At 33.8% G+C, this 19,632-nt stretch overlaps 1 protein-coding gene across 1 annotated transcript; it reads right to left on the reverse strand.

The window, feature by feature from the left end:
- Positions 1 to 6,502: 6,502 nt before the first annotated feature.
- Positions 6,503 to 8,095, reverse strand: LOC120265092. Its single transcript, XM_039273005.1, has 2 exons — positions 8,043 to 8,095; positions 6,503 to 7,670 (listed from the first exon to the last, which is right to left on the reverse strand). The coding sequence occupies exons 1-2, from the start codon at positions 8,093 to 8,095 to the stop codon at positions 6,503 to 6,505; spliced, it is 1,221 nt and encodes a 406-aa protein (XP_039128939.1).
- Between the last annotated feature and the right edge of the window lie 11,537 nt (positions 8,096 to 19,632).

A 19,632-nucleotide genomic window follows, 5' to 3' on the forward strand; every position in this document is an offset into this window, starting at 1 on the left:
TATGTAAATATTATTATAAATTTTTACTATTATTATACAAGGATTTATTATCTTTTATTTTGTTTAATATTTTATTTACAATTGTGTTTGATTATATTATAATATTTAATGCAATCACATACATTCTTTTATGTTTTTTTATTTTGTAATTTGTTTTTTTATTCCAAATTATTAATAAATATTTTTTTTAGTTCAAAAAAAATTGCAAATGAGAATTGAGATACAATCAAAGTATTTCGGAAACAATTATGCAAAAAGGTATAAGATTTTCTGATTTTTGATATAAATAACAATGAAAATTTAGAAGCTATAAGAACTTAGCTCAAAAATCTTCAACTCAACGCTTTCATAATTTATGCTACATGTGAGTTAAGTGTATAATTCAAAGGCTGTTGAATTAATGAAAAAGTCATCTTTTGACGATTTCAACAAGTCTCAGAATTCAGCTTTCCAACCTTATCAAGATGGTGCTATAATGAAAATTCATCATACAGAATAAATTGTAAATAGTACTCTATTAGTAGTTGATATTAATGTTAAAGAAGGCTAAATATTGTTGTTAATAATTTATATCTGAATATGTTTTTTTTATAAGGGAACGACCTTTATTGTCCTATATCAAACTTAATATTATATTATTTATATAAAACATATCATTAATATGTTTGTTAATGGTTTTAAAAACTTAATTTTTATTTTTTTCAAAATTAATTTGCAAAAATTAATTTTTTTAAAAAAATGAAAGGAAATAAATCATTAAATATAAAAATTTATTCATATAATGATGGTTTGAGCATGCTAAAATGAGAAAAAAATGGAAAAATAATTTGTATCAAAATTTTTTTTATAAAAAATTACTTTCAATTTGTATCTCTAATTATTCTTTTACCATTTTCTTGCATTTGCTTAAAATAATTTATAATTGAGATATGTAATAGGTGCATGAATCAATAATGGAATCTTATAATATTTTTCACTCAGAATATAATAAGAATTATTACAGAATCAATAATATGTATATGTATATGTGTGTGTATACATATGTATTAAATGTGTTTCTTATCCTTTATTTTATTACATGAAATTGTTATAGCTTTCAGAGGTTAGCTGTTGACACGATTAAATATTTCTATTTTGATTAAAATTTTTATTTATTTATTTAGTGAAGGCTTCAATCATAATTTATTATTTTGAACTAATAGCATGTTCCTATGCCTTAATATATGAAGACAAAATTATTTATAATAGGCTCATCAATCTATAATAAAACCTTATCATATTTCTACTTAGAATCTAATATGAATTATTATAAAATTAAGAGGAATTGCATGGAACATCCCTCCCATTCTGTCAATGGAGTAAAAAATCCTTTGACTTTTCCATATCCCCTATAAGTCCTCCCTTTTCTATACAAATACTTTCAAGTCCAACAGTCCACTAACGGTGTTAACAACAGGGTAAAATGACTATGTTGCCCTTAGTTGATTATATGATTTTGAAAAATGATTTGAAAATTAAATAGTTATTAAGTAACCATCACATCACATCGCATCCCCATACTCATCTTTTCTTCTCCCGAGAAAAGAAAACCATTTCATCTTTCTCCATTGAACATCGACATCGCAGCCGGCCGGAGTTCTTCTCGCTGCTGCTGGAGAGAAGGAGAAAGCTTGAGAGCATCCTTGCCCTCTGTTTGGACACTCAAGGAAAAAAACAAGGTTTGAAGGCCGACGACATTAGAGGCCATCAGTTAATATTTTCTTGCATTTATGGTTTATTGTTTGTTAAATTGGATTATCATTGTGCATAAGCCCTGAAATTCCTTGAAGAAGACGTGAAATTTGAGTGTGTAGTTAGTTTGTACAATAGGTTTGTGCCCTAATTTCAGTTGTAATAAATAAATCCGCATGAATGCATGAAAGCAACTATCTTATGTGCGCAAAATCTCTCTAATAATGTTGTTATCATCATTTGGAATCTATTTTAGGGCTAGTTTTTACAAATGTATTTGATGTTCAATTTTATTTTTTTGCTAATAATCCTGTTACCGATGAGATTGTATCTTTAGTTATATTATGAATGGATGATTAACATTTAGAACCAAAGAAGATGTGAATGGATCATTAACATTTAGGATTCATGCATTTTTATTATGAATGGGATTACTATTAGTGTTTATTGTTTACATTTCTGTTGTTCTGTTCATTTACAGAAGATAATTGCTTGCACTGTGAGTTCTTGTTGATATTATGGGGAAACTATATTGTTTGGCAAAGATATAGTGGGTTATGACTTTGTTATTCAAGGAAAATATGTTGCCTAACCAGTTTGGTTTGTTTGTGTGATTAGGAGGATTATGGGCGACAATTCAGGGAATCTTGTGAACGAACGTTGTTATTTAGCACCAGTTGTTGATACCATCAACCAGTTGATAAGTGCTTGTGCGATATGAATGTGAAGCGTTCATTCCTTATGTTGAGCATTACTTTTCTCGGGTTTTTACACTAATATGTGTGTTTTTATGTTACTTTCGTGCACGTAGGGTTGTGAGGCCGATTATAAAGGAAAGAAGCCAATGTGGATCACAATGCACCAATTTTGGAGGAAATCTTGCTAAGGTTCAAACACGAAGACATAGGTCGGGTGTGAGATGCTAGAGTGTGTGCCAACCTCCTCGTATTCTAATTGGCACATCCATTTGGAGGGGCACAAGGGCAGTCACACTCGAGCATTCCGACGTATGCACATAGAACAAGAGCTCCATCAACTTGTCTATCATTGAAGAAGCAAGTGATCCACGACGTGAACGTGTGCCCATTTACGTTACCCCGATGAAAGTATGGATTCGGGAAGCTATTCAGGCCAAATACTGTAGCAGTATTGTTCACAGCTGGCCGAGAAAACAGGAATTCAGAGAATCCACACGGGCATGTGGAAATTATACACGCCCGTGTGGAAATTCTACATGGGCGTGTGTAAAATCCACAGGCCCATGTGGTCCCCCGATTCCAGCCCTATTTAAAGCCGATTCAGCCCCGATTTCAGTATTCTTTTCTCCATCTTTTCCCAAACTTAAGAGAGGGCTTTGGCTAGGGTTTTGAGGGGTATTGGCTAGGGTTTTGGAGAGGTTCTACGGCTCCGACATCGCGCGTCATTTGGAAGAAGGTTATTGGGAGAGCTTTCGTCGGCACTGATCCGGCGAGGTGTATCCTAGGCCGAACAAAGGATCCCTTGCAACGAGTAGAAGACTCTCCAAAAGACCATCGACACGACCATTGAGGGGGTTTTCTATGGATTCATTGCTTTTACATTCTATTTCTTTGATTGTACTTAGCTCCATGGAGAGCTAAAACCCTAGTGGGTACTTGGGAATTTGTGAACCCTAGGATGTATTTGTTTCATTGAATCTCTTTATTATGCTTTCAATTAATTGATGTTTATTGTGAGTTTCAACCTTGAATGCTTGATTGTATGAACATTTCCCCTAGAGTGACACTAGGGTTGAGAGTTCTCGTTGATAACCTTGTGAGTGAGTGACACACCACGAGCGTTAGACAAAGGTAGGTTGGAGAGGGTTGAGAGGGTGAGTCGAGAGGTATAGGAGCGTCCCCTTTCCCCTCCGACGTGATAGATTCTACCTCCGTTCCTCGAGTTCTTTGGGGATGAACTTCCGCTGGGGCTTAGTTGCGCGTGCAACGGAGTGAAGCGTTGAGGTGATCTTAGTATCTATGGCTTAATCGTGGTTAGGGATCTTCCACCTGGACCAAAGGGTTAGGTCTATAATAAGGAAGAGATTTATCACTTGGAATCCCTAGAGCTCATTGCAACTCTATGCGAGTGCGAGGTTGAGAGGTTATCTAATCTCTCCTCCGGGACATGTATAGAGTTAGACATAGTTGACCTTAGATTTGGGGCTATATAATTAAGGATTTCCACGACTCACCATTGCATTGATTAGGAAGCATAATAGAGGGTTCTTGCACTTGAAACAATTATCCTAGGTGGAACATTATCCGAATACCCCATCTTTATCGATTGCCTTACCTCCTCCTTTACTCATGTTCTCTTACTTGTTGCTTTTACTTTTGAGAATTGAATCATTGTCACAATTATCACTACTAATATTTTAGATAGCTAAGAAGCGAATTAAGTTTTTTTATTCCCTACTCTCTGTGGATTCGATACTCTCTCACCCAGGATTATTACTTCGACAAACCCGTGCACTTACGGGATATATGCAAGGGGACCTTGTCACCAATTGAAGAAGATGATGACACGAAGGCATTGGGATATACTTCAACGGACACCATTTAGCCACCTCATGGACATTGAGCCGATAGTCCAAGAGCGCAGTGTTTTGGATGCGTTAATGCAGCTGTTTGATGAAAGGAGCAACACATTCCATTTGGGGGATAGTTTTCAGCAATTCAAGGCCGAAGATGTTTCGTTAATATATGGATTACAATGTGATGGCACCGCCATTGACTTCAAAAGGAAAAAGGAACGTTGTGTATTTGAAGAGGAATACTTTAGTAAAGGAGAAGACCGAAATAGGGACTGTCTGGTGAGGTCGTTAATGAATATGGTGGTAAAAAAAGAAAGCAAGAAAGAAGAAGGTTTTGTGAAGCTTTTATTAGTGTACATTTTGGGATTTCTCTTTTTCCCCACAGCTTCATGTTCGTCACCGGCATGGTTACCCTACTATGTGGACAATCTATCAACAATAAGACAGTACGCATGGGTACAAGCTACGCATAAGTGGATGATGGATGATGTACCTCTCGCAGCTGCCCGTGTGAAAGAAAGATGTGCTGGGAAGCAATCAAGGATAGGATATGTCAGGGGTTGTACTATGGCATTAATCATTTGGTTTTATGAAGAGCCACCACAAAGCCACCAAGAAACTGATCAGCAGCCAAAGACCACGCCACCCATCCTAGAGAGTATTGAAGAGGCACAGGCGACTTGTGATTGTGCCGAATCGTCGAATGCCTAACATGAAATGAATGTCCTCACTTACTGTGCTGTCTTACTTCACTAAGAACAGTCATAACTGTGTTTGAATATTTACTTCACTAAGAACAGTCACTACTTCTCTAAGAACAGTCATTCCTGTACTGTCTTACTTACTTATGCTTTACAAAGTAACAACAACAGTCATTATTGTCTATTATTATTCATATATGCCAGCTTATGGTGACATACTCGCCTTATACATCACTTTTAATGCTTGCTGACCAATAAAGCTTACTCGTATCTAGTTACTATGTTTATTGTTTATAAATTGAATATGCTGCTCATTAATGTATGATTTCGTTTATATGTGTGGTTTGTTGTTTACTTACACAGATATCCGTTCATTTTCATTATCTGCTGACCGGGAACACTATTTACACTTCAAAATTCGCCATCTACGGCCAGTATTACTGTTAACATATATGGTTTGATGGACGATTTTCAAAACATGTTACCCTATTTCATTGTTCAACAAAAACATACACTCCACCTGGTGTTTAGTCTGCGATTACTTCATTACATGTTGCCCTGTTATGTCCGATTGAGTGGCAACGACTATGATGTATTTCGCGCACATGCCATGCTTGTGACTCAATTCGCCTGCACCTCGGACGACCAAGCCTTTTCTTTGAGATAGGCGGTCGAATACGGAGTTGGCGAGAGTCGTCCAACGGTTTGTCATGATCTGGTATAGGGAATATTGATTCTTTGTATGTCAACTTGTAGGATTCGATAGTGTAGTATGGTTCAATGAAGCGATGGACATTTGTATCAGTTTGCATAATGGTTGTGCAAGCATGCTTACATGGTATTACGTACACCTGCCAATGGCGACAAGAGCATGTTCGATGACACAAATTAACAAAATTACTCTGGTGGTCAACAACCTCGAACTGTTCTCCATTTGAACAATCTATCAGTAAGCACCTACTTTCTTCGACTATCACTTCAATCTTCTTGTGTATCACAGGGCAAAGATAAGATTCCCATTTTAAGCAACAATTATGTTGGTTGTACATCATGTTCATCATCTTGAACCTAACAACATGAACAGAGGTTGTATCAATTGCACCGTGGAGAATACTATTACGATGGTAAATATAAAATATAACAGGATTTAGGGGTAATAATGCAAGTGCAAACTGTAGAACCCATTACCTAATTTGTAAACACCAACTACTAATACTAAACAGTAACATGATTAACAAAAGGGAAATATAAAATACAAAACACAAAGATCTAATAGTAAATAGATTAAGCGAAATCAGAACAGGAAAGAACAATATTAAAAGCAAATGGTTGAAAAGAAACATGAATACGGGAAAGTATGTAAGAATTTTGCATTCTATTCAGAGACGTATGAAATAAATTAAGAGGTTGAATATGGGCACCACCTTATTGCATCTACCATCTTACATACAGGAAAGTGTCGTGCTTCTCTTATCCATGCATTAAAAGATTCTGCGACGTTGGAGTACATTTCACCCTACCGCTGGCCTCTAAACAAGTAATTACACCAATGTGACATGTCTGATTTCTGGAACATCCAATGGTGTGCTTGTCCTGATGTGGCCAATAGGGAGCATACAACTTCATCATATTTGAAAGACGTACAGGAATATGCAATCTTCATAATCAAACTCCAACACTCATCCTTTAATGACTTCCCTAACTGGCCATTTGATTTCAGAAAATTTGCATGTAGATGTCGCAAGCAATAAGCATGCGGGGCCAAAGGAAAAACCTTCGCAATAGCATTTACAAGCCCTTTTGATCGATCGGAGATGAATGTGATAATGTTGGTATAGTCGTCATTACCGTATATTGCATCACCCAAAGTTGATGTAAACCATGTCCAGTTATCATCAGTTTCATTATCCACGATAGCAAACGCTAAATGAAAAAATCCTTCATTGCCATCTTTGGCTGTTGCACCCAGAAGGATACCGCCATATTTGCCCAACAAGTGAGTTCCATCTAGAAAAAGCATAGGCCTACAACCCCGCTTGAAACCATCAAGAGAAGCACGAAAACAAAAAAACCCACACTTGAATCGTTCTTCATCAGTGTCAATAATAACGATGCTACCTGGGTTAGTTTCAGAAACTTTGGCTACATACCATACCAACAGATCATAGCTTGCTACATCACTGCCAAGAAGAATTCTCCTTGCTAACTCTTTACCCATCCAGGCTTGTTTATACGGCAGACAAACACCGTGGTCATGTAATATATCTCGTTGTATATCCACTGCTCGGTATAGAGGCCGATCACGTAATTTCATTACTACCTTCCTACTGACCCATTTCTTTGATGCTCTCGGGTAAAATGGTGTGTTGATGCCCCCACCGCATGTGTGTTCATGTTGTGCTGTTTTAATCCTGAATGTAGGGAGGTTTCCGTTTCTTGAGGCATGAACACGCCATTGACAATCTTCATCAGCACATGTCATAGTCACTCTATCTCTATCGTTCTTTATGAAGCGAAAGTTGAAATTGTGTTTGACGGCTAAGTCGCACAATGCCTCTTTAAAGTCTTTCACATTTTCAAAACGATGACCAATCATAGTAAACTCAGCTTTTGAATCTCTTGACAGATTACGTGTTGTTAAAGGTCCTCCATGTAACACTGGCGGTAACATTGACAATGTTTCCCTGATATGATGGAAAAAGTAAACTGTTGTTCAATAAATAAACAGAAATGCTTTAAAATTGAATGCTTACTACCAAAATCTTAACAAAAAGCAAAAATCTAAACTGCAAAACTGAAAACTAACTACAATATAAAGTGAATAAATATGAAAATGTTTTAATGCGCAAAAAATCAACATAACAATCACAGTATCACATGTGTACACCATTAAAATCGAATAGAAGGACAACATCTATCGTGTAAGCAGAGATATAAAAAAAATGAAAGAATAAAAGATATATGATATTTACGGTGGTCTCGATGACCCAGAGTTGTCTTTTGTGTTACTATTCACAGTCTCTAACAACATATCAACCACGTTTATTTTGACTAACCTGTGAATGTTGCACATTATTTGGAAGTCATCTTCGGAACTAATGGAAGCCATTGTCTTCTGCTCATTTGGAATTATATACTTAACTTTAACCGATGAAGCTTGAAGGTGCCAATACGTACATATTTCTTCCAATAATAATTCCTAGCCAATCAAGACAGTTAAATCTAACACACAACCCTCTCCCTTATATTTCACAACAGTGTAAAACATGTCCATTAAGCCACAACAGCAACAAAATAAAAAAACCTTTAGGCATAAACGGACAACTTCTGAACATGGTGGTTGATAAAAATAAGATAATAATATGAATAAAATCTCTAGCTAGACGATATCGTTGACGTACGGTATGCTCAAGATGAGATCCTTCAAGCTGGTGTAACATTGCACTGGATAGCTTTTCTGAACTGGGGAGACGGAGGCAAGGAACGAATAGAAATGGTTCTTTACATGAAGAGGCTCAAGAATGGAAACAAATATGGACAAGAACACCAGCTTCTTCGGCAAGATACAAGTAAAAGAAGAATGTAACTTCCAAAGCAAGTTTGCAGTACAACAGCCATGCTATGATTTGACTTGGCACCATTATTCCCTCCAAACCTTTTGAAGGGTAGTTTTGGGATTAAACAAAAACATCACAGCTTGGGGTGACGGAAGGGACGAACGAGTACAAAAACTATAAAGGAAGGATTGGCGAGGTATTAATTTTGTCAGAAGGACCTTGGAGGAAGTTTGAAAAATTTCAGGGACTTAAAATTTCCTTAGATTATGAAACACTTTTAAACAATTAACAAATAATGTTATATTTCTTTTCTATAATCAACTTTGAATGTGTACATTAGCATGCCAAATATATAATTCAATCACGTTTTTGTAGGATCATTTTATTAAACTTTAAAATTTAATATAGTTTCCATATTAGTTAATATTTACCTAAATGAATAACATAACAGTTTTATCTATCAATTATTTATGAACTGATAGCCTTCAATGTTATAAACTCTCCCAAAATGACATAATAAATTTTTATTTTTTTTCTTAATCTAAAAAATCCAACATGATCTTCATAAGTTAAAACATTAAATTTTTATTTGTTGTAGAGCTTTCTTCAAATTCTTATGGAGAAAATGTACTAATGTTATTATATTTTTATTTCAACTGAACAGGTTTTAAACATTTGGACTTTACAATTGTGTTACACTTTTCTATATTTCTATTGGCCTTTAACATTGCAAAACCAGGTTTGAACTTTATCCATGTCTAATTTTGTTCATAATACTTGGGCATGATGTCATGGTAAAGAACATTAAGATAAAAAAAAAGCAATTTGTTTTTTCGTATTTGCAGTAGATTCTCTTGGCTTAAATCCTAATCCTTTTTGTGTCCTTACTCCTTACAACTGGTAAGAAAAAAATTTCAATTTGTCAATATAATTTTTTTTAAAATATGTGTAAATTCTTCATTGATAACAAGGAAAATGTCATGACACAGTTATATATGGTTATATATTTGATTTAAATTGTATTTAACAATGTGTTTTATTGAGTTTGCATGACAAATTATTTAAAATTTTATATTTGCATTTAGCATCACATATACTATGTTATTTATTTATTTTGATTATTAGATTGATGTTATATTGGACATTCTATTTAATAACCATTAAGATATGGCATAAATCTCATTGTATTGTTATCATTTTTTTCTCATAAATTTTTTAAAATTACTTCTTCTTGTCTTATTTCGGCATTATATTGATAAACACATATTAATTATATAGGTAATATTTTTATTGGAGTTTGAGAAGAAAGCCAGTAATTATGTTCAATGGATGCTCTAAAGTTGCCAAATTTTTTCCAAAACCAATTTAGATTATAATTTAATCTAAGGACATGATAAGATATGCCAAAACTTTATTATGAACTAATAGCATGTTCCTATGCCTTAATATATGAAGACAAAATTATTTATAATTGGCTTATCAATCAATAATTAAACCTTATCATATTTTTACTTAAAATCTAATAAGAATTATTAGAAACTTAATAATATATATATAAGAAATTTGTTTCTTATCCTTTATTTTATTACATGAAATTGTCATAATGTTTAAATGTATTGATAACATTAAATCAAATTTTTAAATTTTTTAAAAATTTATTATCTTCAAATGGATTTTAATTAGAGTGAATCATAAATTGCAATTGTTCTTATAACATTAAATTGAATGCATTGATTGCTAAAAAAATTTAAAAACTTTCATAATTACTGTACTAATCTCATTATTCTATTTATCAGTAAACATATATGATTAAACAATTATATTAATATAATTATTTAAAATTCTATTAAGAGACACATGGAAATTTTCTTATTGGCAATTGCTTGGACTTTTTTTTTAAACCCATTTAGATTATGATTTAATCTAAAGACATGATTAGATATGTCGAACCCTTATTATGACATAATAACATGTTCGAATAGCTTAATATTTATCTTCAAATAGATTTCAATTGCATGTGAAAGCTTCAATTGTTATTATATCATTAAAATCAATTCATTGATTGTTAGAAAATTTTATGCCTTTTTAAAAACTCATAAGTGTTGTACTAATGTTATCATTCTATCTATTAGAAACATATATAATTTAACATTTTTTTATTATAATAATTATTTAAAAACCTATTAAGAGACACATGGAACTTTTCTTATTGGTTATTGCTTTGACATTTGTTTTTTTAAACCCATTACAATTAGGATTTAATCTAAAGACATGATAAGATATGTCTAACCCTTACTATGACCTAATAACATGTTTTTCCTTAATATATAAAGACAAAAAAAAATTATGATAGGTATTCTACAAGTCTTATCATCAATTAACATATCCCTATGACTTAAGCACATGCACCTATTCCTTAACTAATGAAGAAACAATCTACAAATTTCTATATAATAGTCATTAGAATCAATGATATTCCATATGAGATGTTAGTTTTTTTCCAAGTCTTCATTGCTCCAAACCATTAAGAAGAAAGGTATGTATTATATATATATATATATATATATATATATATATTTCCTTAGATTATGAAACACTTTTAAACAATTAACAAATAATGTTATATTTCTTTTCTATAATCAGGTTTGAATGTGTTCATTAGTATGCCAAATATATAATTCAATCACATTTTTTGTAGGTTAATTTTATTAAACTTTAAAATTTAACATAGTTTCCATATTAGTTAATATTTACCTAAATGAATAACATAACAGTTTTATGTTTCAATTATTTATGAACTGATAGCCTTCAATGTTATAAACTCTCCCAAAATGACATAATAAATTTTTATTTTTTTTTCTTAATCTAAAAAATCCAACATGATCTTCATAAGTTAAAACATTAAATTTTTATTTGTTGTAGAGCTTTCTTCAAATTCTTAGGGAGAAAATGTACTAATGTTATTATATTTTTATTTCAATTGAACATGTTTTAAACATTTGGACTTTGCAATTGTGTTACACTTTTCTATAGTCCTATTGGCCTTTAACATTGCAAAACTAGGTTTGAACTTTATCCACGTCTAATTTGTTCATAACACTCATACATGATGTCATGGTAAAGAACATTAAGCACAAAAAATTGTGTTTGTTTTTCAGATTTGCAGTGGATTCTCTTGGCTTAAATGTTAATCCTTTTTGTGCCCTTACAATTGGTAAGAAAAAAATTTTCAATTTATCAATATAATTTTTTTTAAAATATGTGTGGATTTTTCATTGATAACAAGGGAAAATGTCATGGTATAAGTATATATTTTATTTAAATTGTATTTAACAATGTGTTTTATTGAGTTTGAATGACAAATTATTTAAAAGTTTATATTTGCATTTAGCATCACATATACTATGTTATTTATTTATTCTGATTATTAGATTGATGTTATATTGAACATTCTATTTTACAACCATTAAGTTATGGCATAAATCTCATTGTATTGTTATAATTTTTTCCCATATTTTTTATAAATTACTTCTTTATGCATATTTCGGCATTATATTGATAAACAAATATTAATTATATAGGTAATATTTTTATTGGAGTTTGAGAAGAAAGGCAGTAATTATGTTCAACGGATGCTCTAAAGTTGCCATTAGCTCCGCTAAACATGATACAATATAAAAAAATCTTGAAAAGAAAGAGAATTTGGATGGAGATAATGTAAATATAAAGAACATATCCCATGCTGGATGTCTTAAGCAGCATAGAGAACATGTCACTCATTTGGTCGCAGATGTACCTTTAGTGAGTAGGACAAAAGGCAAGATTAATCGAGCTAACAAAGCAAGAATTATTAAGTCGAAAAAAAAATTTGGCGAGAGCTTAATGTCATCGATGGACATTAACAGAAATGAACTACAAACAGCTAGGTCAAGTGTTGTGGCACAATGTCACGCCCGGACCCGTGGGCCCATGGGACACGACAACCGCCGTGACAGTCTCGAGGAGGGACACTCCACCACTCAACCCTTGGGGCTCCGCAAGGCTAACCATTTGCCTGGAAACAACAATATTTACACTTACAAACAGCGGAAGGAACAACAACAACAACCACAATAATAAACAAAATTAGAGGGGTTTACAAATGCACAGGGAAGCAACAACAACAACACACCACTGATACACCAAGGGTTTAAAAGTTGTATACTACAAGCTAACAACAAGGTTTTCTACATACTAGTGGATCTCGAGTCTCAACAATATACGCATGAACAAAACGTACATACATGAACTGAAAAGATACACAAAATATAGAACAGTAGAAAATGCTTTGCATACTGCCACACCGCCGCACCTACTACCTATAAAAGGCTGGGAAGAGGAAAGAGGGGGGAGGTGAGCAACTAACGTTAATCAGTGAGGGGTGATAAGCACAACTCTACTAGTAATATACCACAATAATAACAGAAATCTCCAAATATGATACCTTAGAAATAAAATAACTAGTTTAGCTCATGAATACATATAATAGCAAACTTTAACACAAAAATAGCAAGAAAGATAGAATAAGAAGGTATTCTACCTCAATTAGGGTTTTAGAATATGAAACTGTAAAATATACTGAATATAGGGTTCCAATTTATGGAAAAGCTAATCATGAAACAAAGCTTCCATAATAACCATGTAAATCAAAATAGTTTCAAATTATAAGTATAACAAAGTAAATAACATGAATTTCACAATAAGTAAACATAATACTAGTGCCAAATCAAATTTATGGGAAAGTGCCCTCCTAAGAGCGACATCTAGCTTCGCCCACTCACCACAAATTCAATATAACACAATAAAAGAACAATGGGAATAAATCTCAACCCAGAATAACACAACACCCAACATAAAGCAACATCCAACACTCACCCAGCAAAAAGTGGTCTAGAAACCTCCCTAAATCTTCACCGCGGCCGCAGCTAGGTTTAGAGCCGTCAAAGTACTTATGCCCTTAACGTTGACCCATCGATTCACCGCATGGTGACAACGGTTACCTGATGAATATCCAATCAGGACTCTATACTCCCACCTGAACTGGCCCTTGTAGTAATCAACCGGTCTATCACGCCACCTCAAAAGGCTGGCTGTAAAGACCGCAAACTGTAGTAGGGTATCGCTATACAAACTCAGCAATAAGCACAACTCCACACGGAGTACAATAGCCAACACAAAAACCAACAACAACAATACATCAACCATTTCCATAAGGAAATGATAAAAGCACAAGCAAAACTCAAGCTTTTAACACAAATCACTTTACATAATCCAACATAAGAAACAACAAGGAAATTCTTTCCTTTGAACACAAATTTCATAAAAGAAGCACCAAGCAATAAACTCATTCCAAGGTTAAAAATTATCAAAAGCAATCATAATAACTCACAAAAACTCATTAAGCAAGATAGATTATATAAACATATAAATATGGGTAATCTTCTAATAGGGTCATTGATGAGTGCACTTTATATACTTGTTTTCATACACTAAATCCATTAATTCACTTGTTCTCAAGTTTAATTTTGTGCATGTGCAGTGCTATTCTAGGTATTTATGTTGTTTGTGTAGGAATAGGGGGGCTTGAAGCGATTTGGAGTGAAATCGGTAAGAAAACAGAAAGAATTCTTTGTATATGCTAAGTGCTCAAGCTGGACATGGGTGAGACACGCTCGTGTCCTTCCCACTGAATATATCAGTACAGTGTGTGTTCCAGTGAGAAATCTATGAAGGAGGGTGTTCTCAAGCTCGACAAGGCCTCGACACGATCTTGTCCTCACTGCTGAAAAATTTAGCCCAAAGACGATTTTATTCAAGAAGAGGAAACACGTGCTGGGTACCCCTGACACAATCGTGTTTTGCCACTGCACGATCTAGGCACGACTGTGTCCCTCCTACGGAATCTTCCAAGCGAGCACTTAACCATCGTACTCATTTCTTCCCCGACACAACATAGTACAAACACGCTCGTGCGCCGACCGTGTCGAGCCCAAAATCTGCCTTTTTAACTCCAGTTTATAGGGTTTTGAGATCATCTTTGTTCGGGGATCTTCTTCTCCACTGGGAAAACATTGATGAGAGCGAAGATCAAGCTTCTCCACACCTTCTAAGGCAACAAGAAGCGAGTAGAAGGCACTAGGAAAGTGGTGCTAACACACGGAGCTCGCCATTGGAGGCGAATTTTGAAGAGAAGGGAATCATGTCTTTTTTCCCTAGATTTATTCTTATCTTCTCCATGTTGTACCCACCCATGAGGGGCTAGCCGGCCACGGTGCCCTGGGATGGGAACTATGTGACTCTGTATGCTTTGAACACTTGTACATTCTTGATTTATGGAGTTCTTTTAGTTTTTGTGTTAAATCTTGTGTTTGCAAAACTCAATGTGCTTGATCTGCATAGTTGCTAAGGTAAAACCGATGGCGGAATGCCACAGTTGTTGTTGCCCTAGGCAATTGCAAAACTTGGTGAGCACGAACCCATAATTATCTCTACAAAACTTGTCGTAGTTGAGAGCCATAGTTGCAACATTGCTCGTTGAGCACACACTAGAACTTTAGAATGTACCTAGTAAATCATGAGAGCGAGTGAGTGTCACTAAGTGCATAGGAAACATCCTGAGGCATTGTTCTCTTGTTGTTAACACTTGATACAGCATGCCTGTTATCTTCACCTATTCCTTTTTCTTTTCCCTTTTATTATTATTTTTTTTTGTGTTAATCCAATCCCTATTTCGTTTCTCACTAGAGATCAGTGTTATGTTAGTACTTTTAGTCCAGTCCCTGAGCTTCGACAACCCTACCCCTCACGGGGTACCATTATATTACTTGAGTACGACCCGTGCACTTGAGGAGAACACATCAGTCATGCTTAATAATCCCACTCTCAAGATTGACGATTCATTTTCCTCGTAAGCTAATCCTCGGCTAACTCTTTGCCTCGAGTTAACGCCTCACCTCCTTGCCAAACACAACCAACAACAACAAAGGATTAGTAAAAGTCCAAGCAAAGGAACCCTAGGTTCCTTCTAACAAAAAACCCTAAATCGATCTTAGGGTTGGCTCAAAACTAGGTCTAAAGAATACCAATGAATTCCTAAGGGTTAGAGCTACACTCTAATCCAAAGAAATCAAAGAAACAACGAAAAAGCTTACCGGTGCTATAGTAAACTCGGGATTGCTACATTAACCAAGATAGTGCTATAGTACCGGCCCTTAAATAATGGTTTTCTCCCGATTTACAACACCTAAACAAGACATTTCTCTAAAAAAAAATCCACCACAAAGAATCACAAGATCAAGGGCTTCAATTTGAGCCTAAAATCAACCCAAACCAATGGGTATTCTAGGTTTTCCAAATATTTCGTAAAATGAGGAATACGAGAGAAATACGAAATAAAAACTTGGATTGAAGCTCTTACCACACTCAAGAGGATGAGAGGAAGAAGTTTGAAGTTTTGATTCGCCAGAAAAGCTCGACGAAAATTTTTTCTAGAGTTTGGTTGCTCGGCCGAAATGAAGAAAAAAAATGAGGAAGAGAAAAAGAAGGGAAGAAGAATGGATTTAAAGGAAAGTTTCGAGCTGCTACAGTGCTTGTCTGCTACAGTACCAGACTACTACAGTTATAGATCGCTACAATAATGAGCTGCTATAGTAAGGGTTGCCTATAGCTACAGGCTTCTATAGTACATGTCTCTATATTAACACTTGTTATAACACACAAGACCCAAGCCAAAACTGTACACCAAATGATTTAATCAATGCACGAGAAAATAGAATAAAGAGATTAAATGCTCTAAGGTCTTCCAGGAAAATGAATTATATTAATTAAAACTATAAGATTACCCAATTATTATTGAAAAATAATAAAATATTTTTTAAAATTTTTTTGCATTTTGAATTTATGTCTCATAATTTATTATAATTTATCATGAACTATTTACATATAATATAAAAGAAATATAGAATAATTTTTTTAAAACATTTTTAACATTTCATAATGTGTGAATATAAACAAAATCAATTTATATTATATATTTTCCCCTAATAATGTAATAAATTTATGTTTTTTAAACCTAAACTAAATTTTTAAATGAATTTAATAATATATGAAACTCAAAATACAAAAAGCATTGATTAATTATAACAATACATTATCATTTTCTAAAGTTTTAAATTTTTGTAGTTTTATTTTTTTAAATATGTAAATGATGCAATAACTCTTATAGGCATATATTTTGAATATTTTTACGATGGAGAGCTATCATTCATCTGCCCTTTCTGCCATGCATACATGTAGTATGAAGAATGGGTTGATATATCAAAGAACACATCAAGTCCTATGTTTAACTTATGTTGTAAACAAGGACTTATTTCGCTCCCAGAATTAAAACCAACTCCTGCATTTCTGGATAGTTTACTAGATGGTACTGTCACTCCAAGGAATTCTAAGTTTAAAGATCAAATCAGAGCATACAACTCTATCTTTCAGTTCACCTCTTTAGGAGCAAATGTTGACACTTCTATCTATATGAGGCCAGGTCCTTATGTCTTCAAATTGAGCGGTCAAAATTACCACAAAATTGGATCATTGTTGCCATCAATAGGTGAAAGACCAAAATTTGCCCAATTATATATATATGATACTGAGAATGAAGTTTCACACAGAATGCTGAGTTTAAAAGATGGTAATGAGAACTCTATTCTTGATTGTGAGATAGTTCACGGTCTAACAAATATGCTTGACCAATGCAATGAATTGGTGAAGATATTTAGATATGCAAGAGATTTTCATCACCAATTCTTTGACTTTCCATTTACACTAAAATTGTTTGCTGCAAGACCTCAACATGGACAAAATTACTCTTTTCCAACAGCTCCATAAATTGCAGCTTTAATAGTTGGTGACATTGGCATAAATGACAGAGGTAGAGATGTTATAATTGAGCATTGTCAAGATGGCCTGCAACGAATTAGGGACCTTCATCCTTCATTTATGGCCCTTCAATACCCACTTCTTTTCCCATATGGTGAAGATTGCTTCCACTTAGCTATTTCATATGTTGAGTCTCTCCTATTCATGAAAAACTCCATCGAAAATGTCTTACAATGCGAGAGTATTATGCATATCGAATACAACAAAGATCCTTTCATCGTAATACTCTTTTACATGGTGGTCGTTTATTCCAACAATTTATTGTTGATGCTTATTCAATTGTGGAGGAGACAAGGCTGAGATATATAAGAGAAAATCAAAGATCAATGCAATGCGAAATGTATAAAAACATTAGAGATGCCATGAGTGGTTCTGACATGAGAGCAAATACTATTGGCAATCGAATTATTCTCCCCGCAAGTTTCATACCTGGTCCTCAGTACTTATTTGAAAAATATCAAGATGCTATAGCTATTTGCAGATACTATGGTTTTCCAAATCTTTTTATAACCTTTACTTGCAATGCTCGATGGCCTGAAATCAAAGATGCATTGAAATTGATTAAAGGACAACATCCAAAAGACCGACCGGATATTGTTTCAAGGCTATTTAGGATCAAACTAAGACTTCTTATGAATGACTTGAGCATTTTGGAAAAAGCAAAGCAGGTTAGTTTATTTTAATTTGAAGCAATAATGAGATGCAAATATTAGTACATATTAATAGCAATTGTTATGTTTAAACACATACTTGCAAAGCATATTAGATGTCTTTTGCATATTTTGAACTTAATTTAACTAATAATGCTTACTTGACCATAAATGCATGAGGAAATTATGTTTCGAATAAATTTATATTACTTATTTATGATACTTTAAATCTAAAGATAGGCTATGATTAGTTGCAATTTTATTAAACCAATTTTACATTCATAGCCTTTTGCATTTTGCACAACAACTGCAAAGCATGCTTAGTTATTAATCTCAAAAGGAAATTACAACCTCAATTTTTAATGGCACTCTAGGACAATTCATTATTATATGTATACATATTGTTATATTAATTTGCATACATTGATATACCTACCTTTTAGTATTTAAAAAATAAAAGTTATACAAGTAATTATACCATTTAAATTATCTTCACATTCTTATCTTTAATTTTTTATTTTTAGTTGTTTATACAATCGAGTTTCAAAAAAGGGGTTTGCCCCATGCACATATCCTTCTCTGGCTTCAATAAAAGATAGATACATGACCGGTAAAGAAATTGATAGAATAATCCCGGCAGAAATACCCAACAAAACCTTAGATCCGATTGGCTACGATGGAGTCACATCTTTCATGGTTCATGGTCCATGTGGTGTAGCCAATCCAAAAGCTCCCTGTATGGTTGAAGGGAAAAGTAGGAAATATTTCCCAAAAAAATTCCATACACATACAACGCTTGACAAAGATGGCTTCCCAATTTACTGAAGAAGCGATACAACATCAACTTTTATTGAAAATCACATTGAATTGGACAACCATTTTGTTGTCCCACACAATGCTGATTTAGTGGTCTGTTACCAAGCACACATTAATGTTGAGATCTGCAATAGGACTAGAGCCATTAAGTATCTCTTCAAATACATTAGCAAAGGTCCAGATAGAACAAAAGCCATTATAACAACAAGTGGAGACGGACCAATTAATGAGATAAAAATTTATTTGGATTGTCGATATCTTTTTGCACATGAGGCATGTTGGAGATTATTTGAATTTACTACTCATCATAGAGATCCTTCAGTCAAACGGTTGTTAATACATCTTCCCTATGAACACAACATATACTTCAGTGATAAAGAATCAATTCTAGGGCATAATAAACAGACCAGATTTGGAGATAACCATGTTCACTTAATGGCTAAGAACAAATCAATCAAGTGATCAAGGAAAACATTTGCTTTATACAAACTTTCCAACGGAATGGACATGGAAGAAGAAGGAAAAAAATGGCACAGAGAAAAAGCTAGGCTACTCAATCGGTAGGATAATATATGTACACCCAGCATCTCGAGAGCTTTACTACATGACGGTTGCTATTAAATGAAATAAAAGGGGCCCACAAACCTATGAAG

Source organism: Dioscorea cayenensis, chromosome 7, assembly GCF_009730915.1.
Source record: "Dioscorea cayenensis subsp. rotundata cultivar TDr96_F1 chromosome 7, TDr96_F1_v2_PseudoChromosome.rev07_lg8_w22 25.fasta, whole genome shotgun sequence".
NCBI classification, from domain to species: Eukaryota; Viridiplantae; Streptophyta; class Magnoliopsida; order Dioscoreales; family Dioscoreaceae; genus Dioscorea; species Dioscorea cayenensis.

Bases quoted from the DNA above. Each gene is read 5' to 3' on its own strand.
- LOC120265092 (XM_039273005.1), bottom strand. From the start codon at position 8,095: ATGGCTTCCATTAGTTCCGAAGATGACTTCCAAATAATGTGCAACATT. The intron at 7,671-8,042 runs GTTAGTCAAAAT...CCATCATATCAG, and splicing joins ATAATGTGCAACATTCACAG to GGAAACATTGTCAATGTTAC.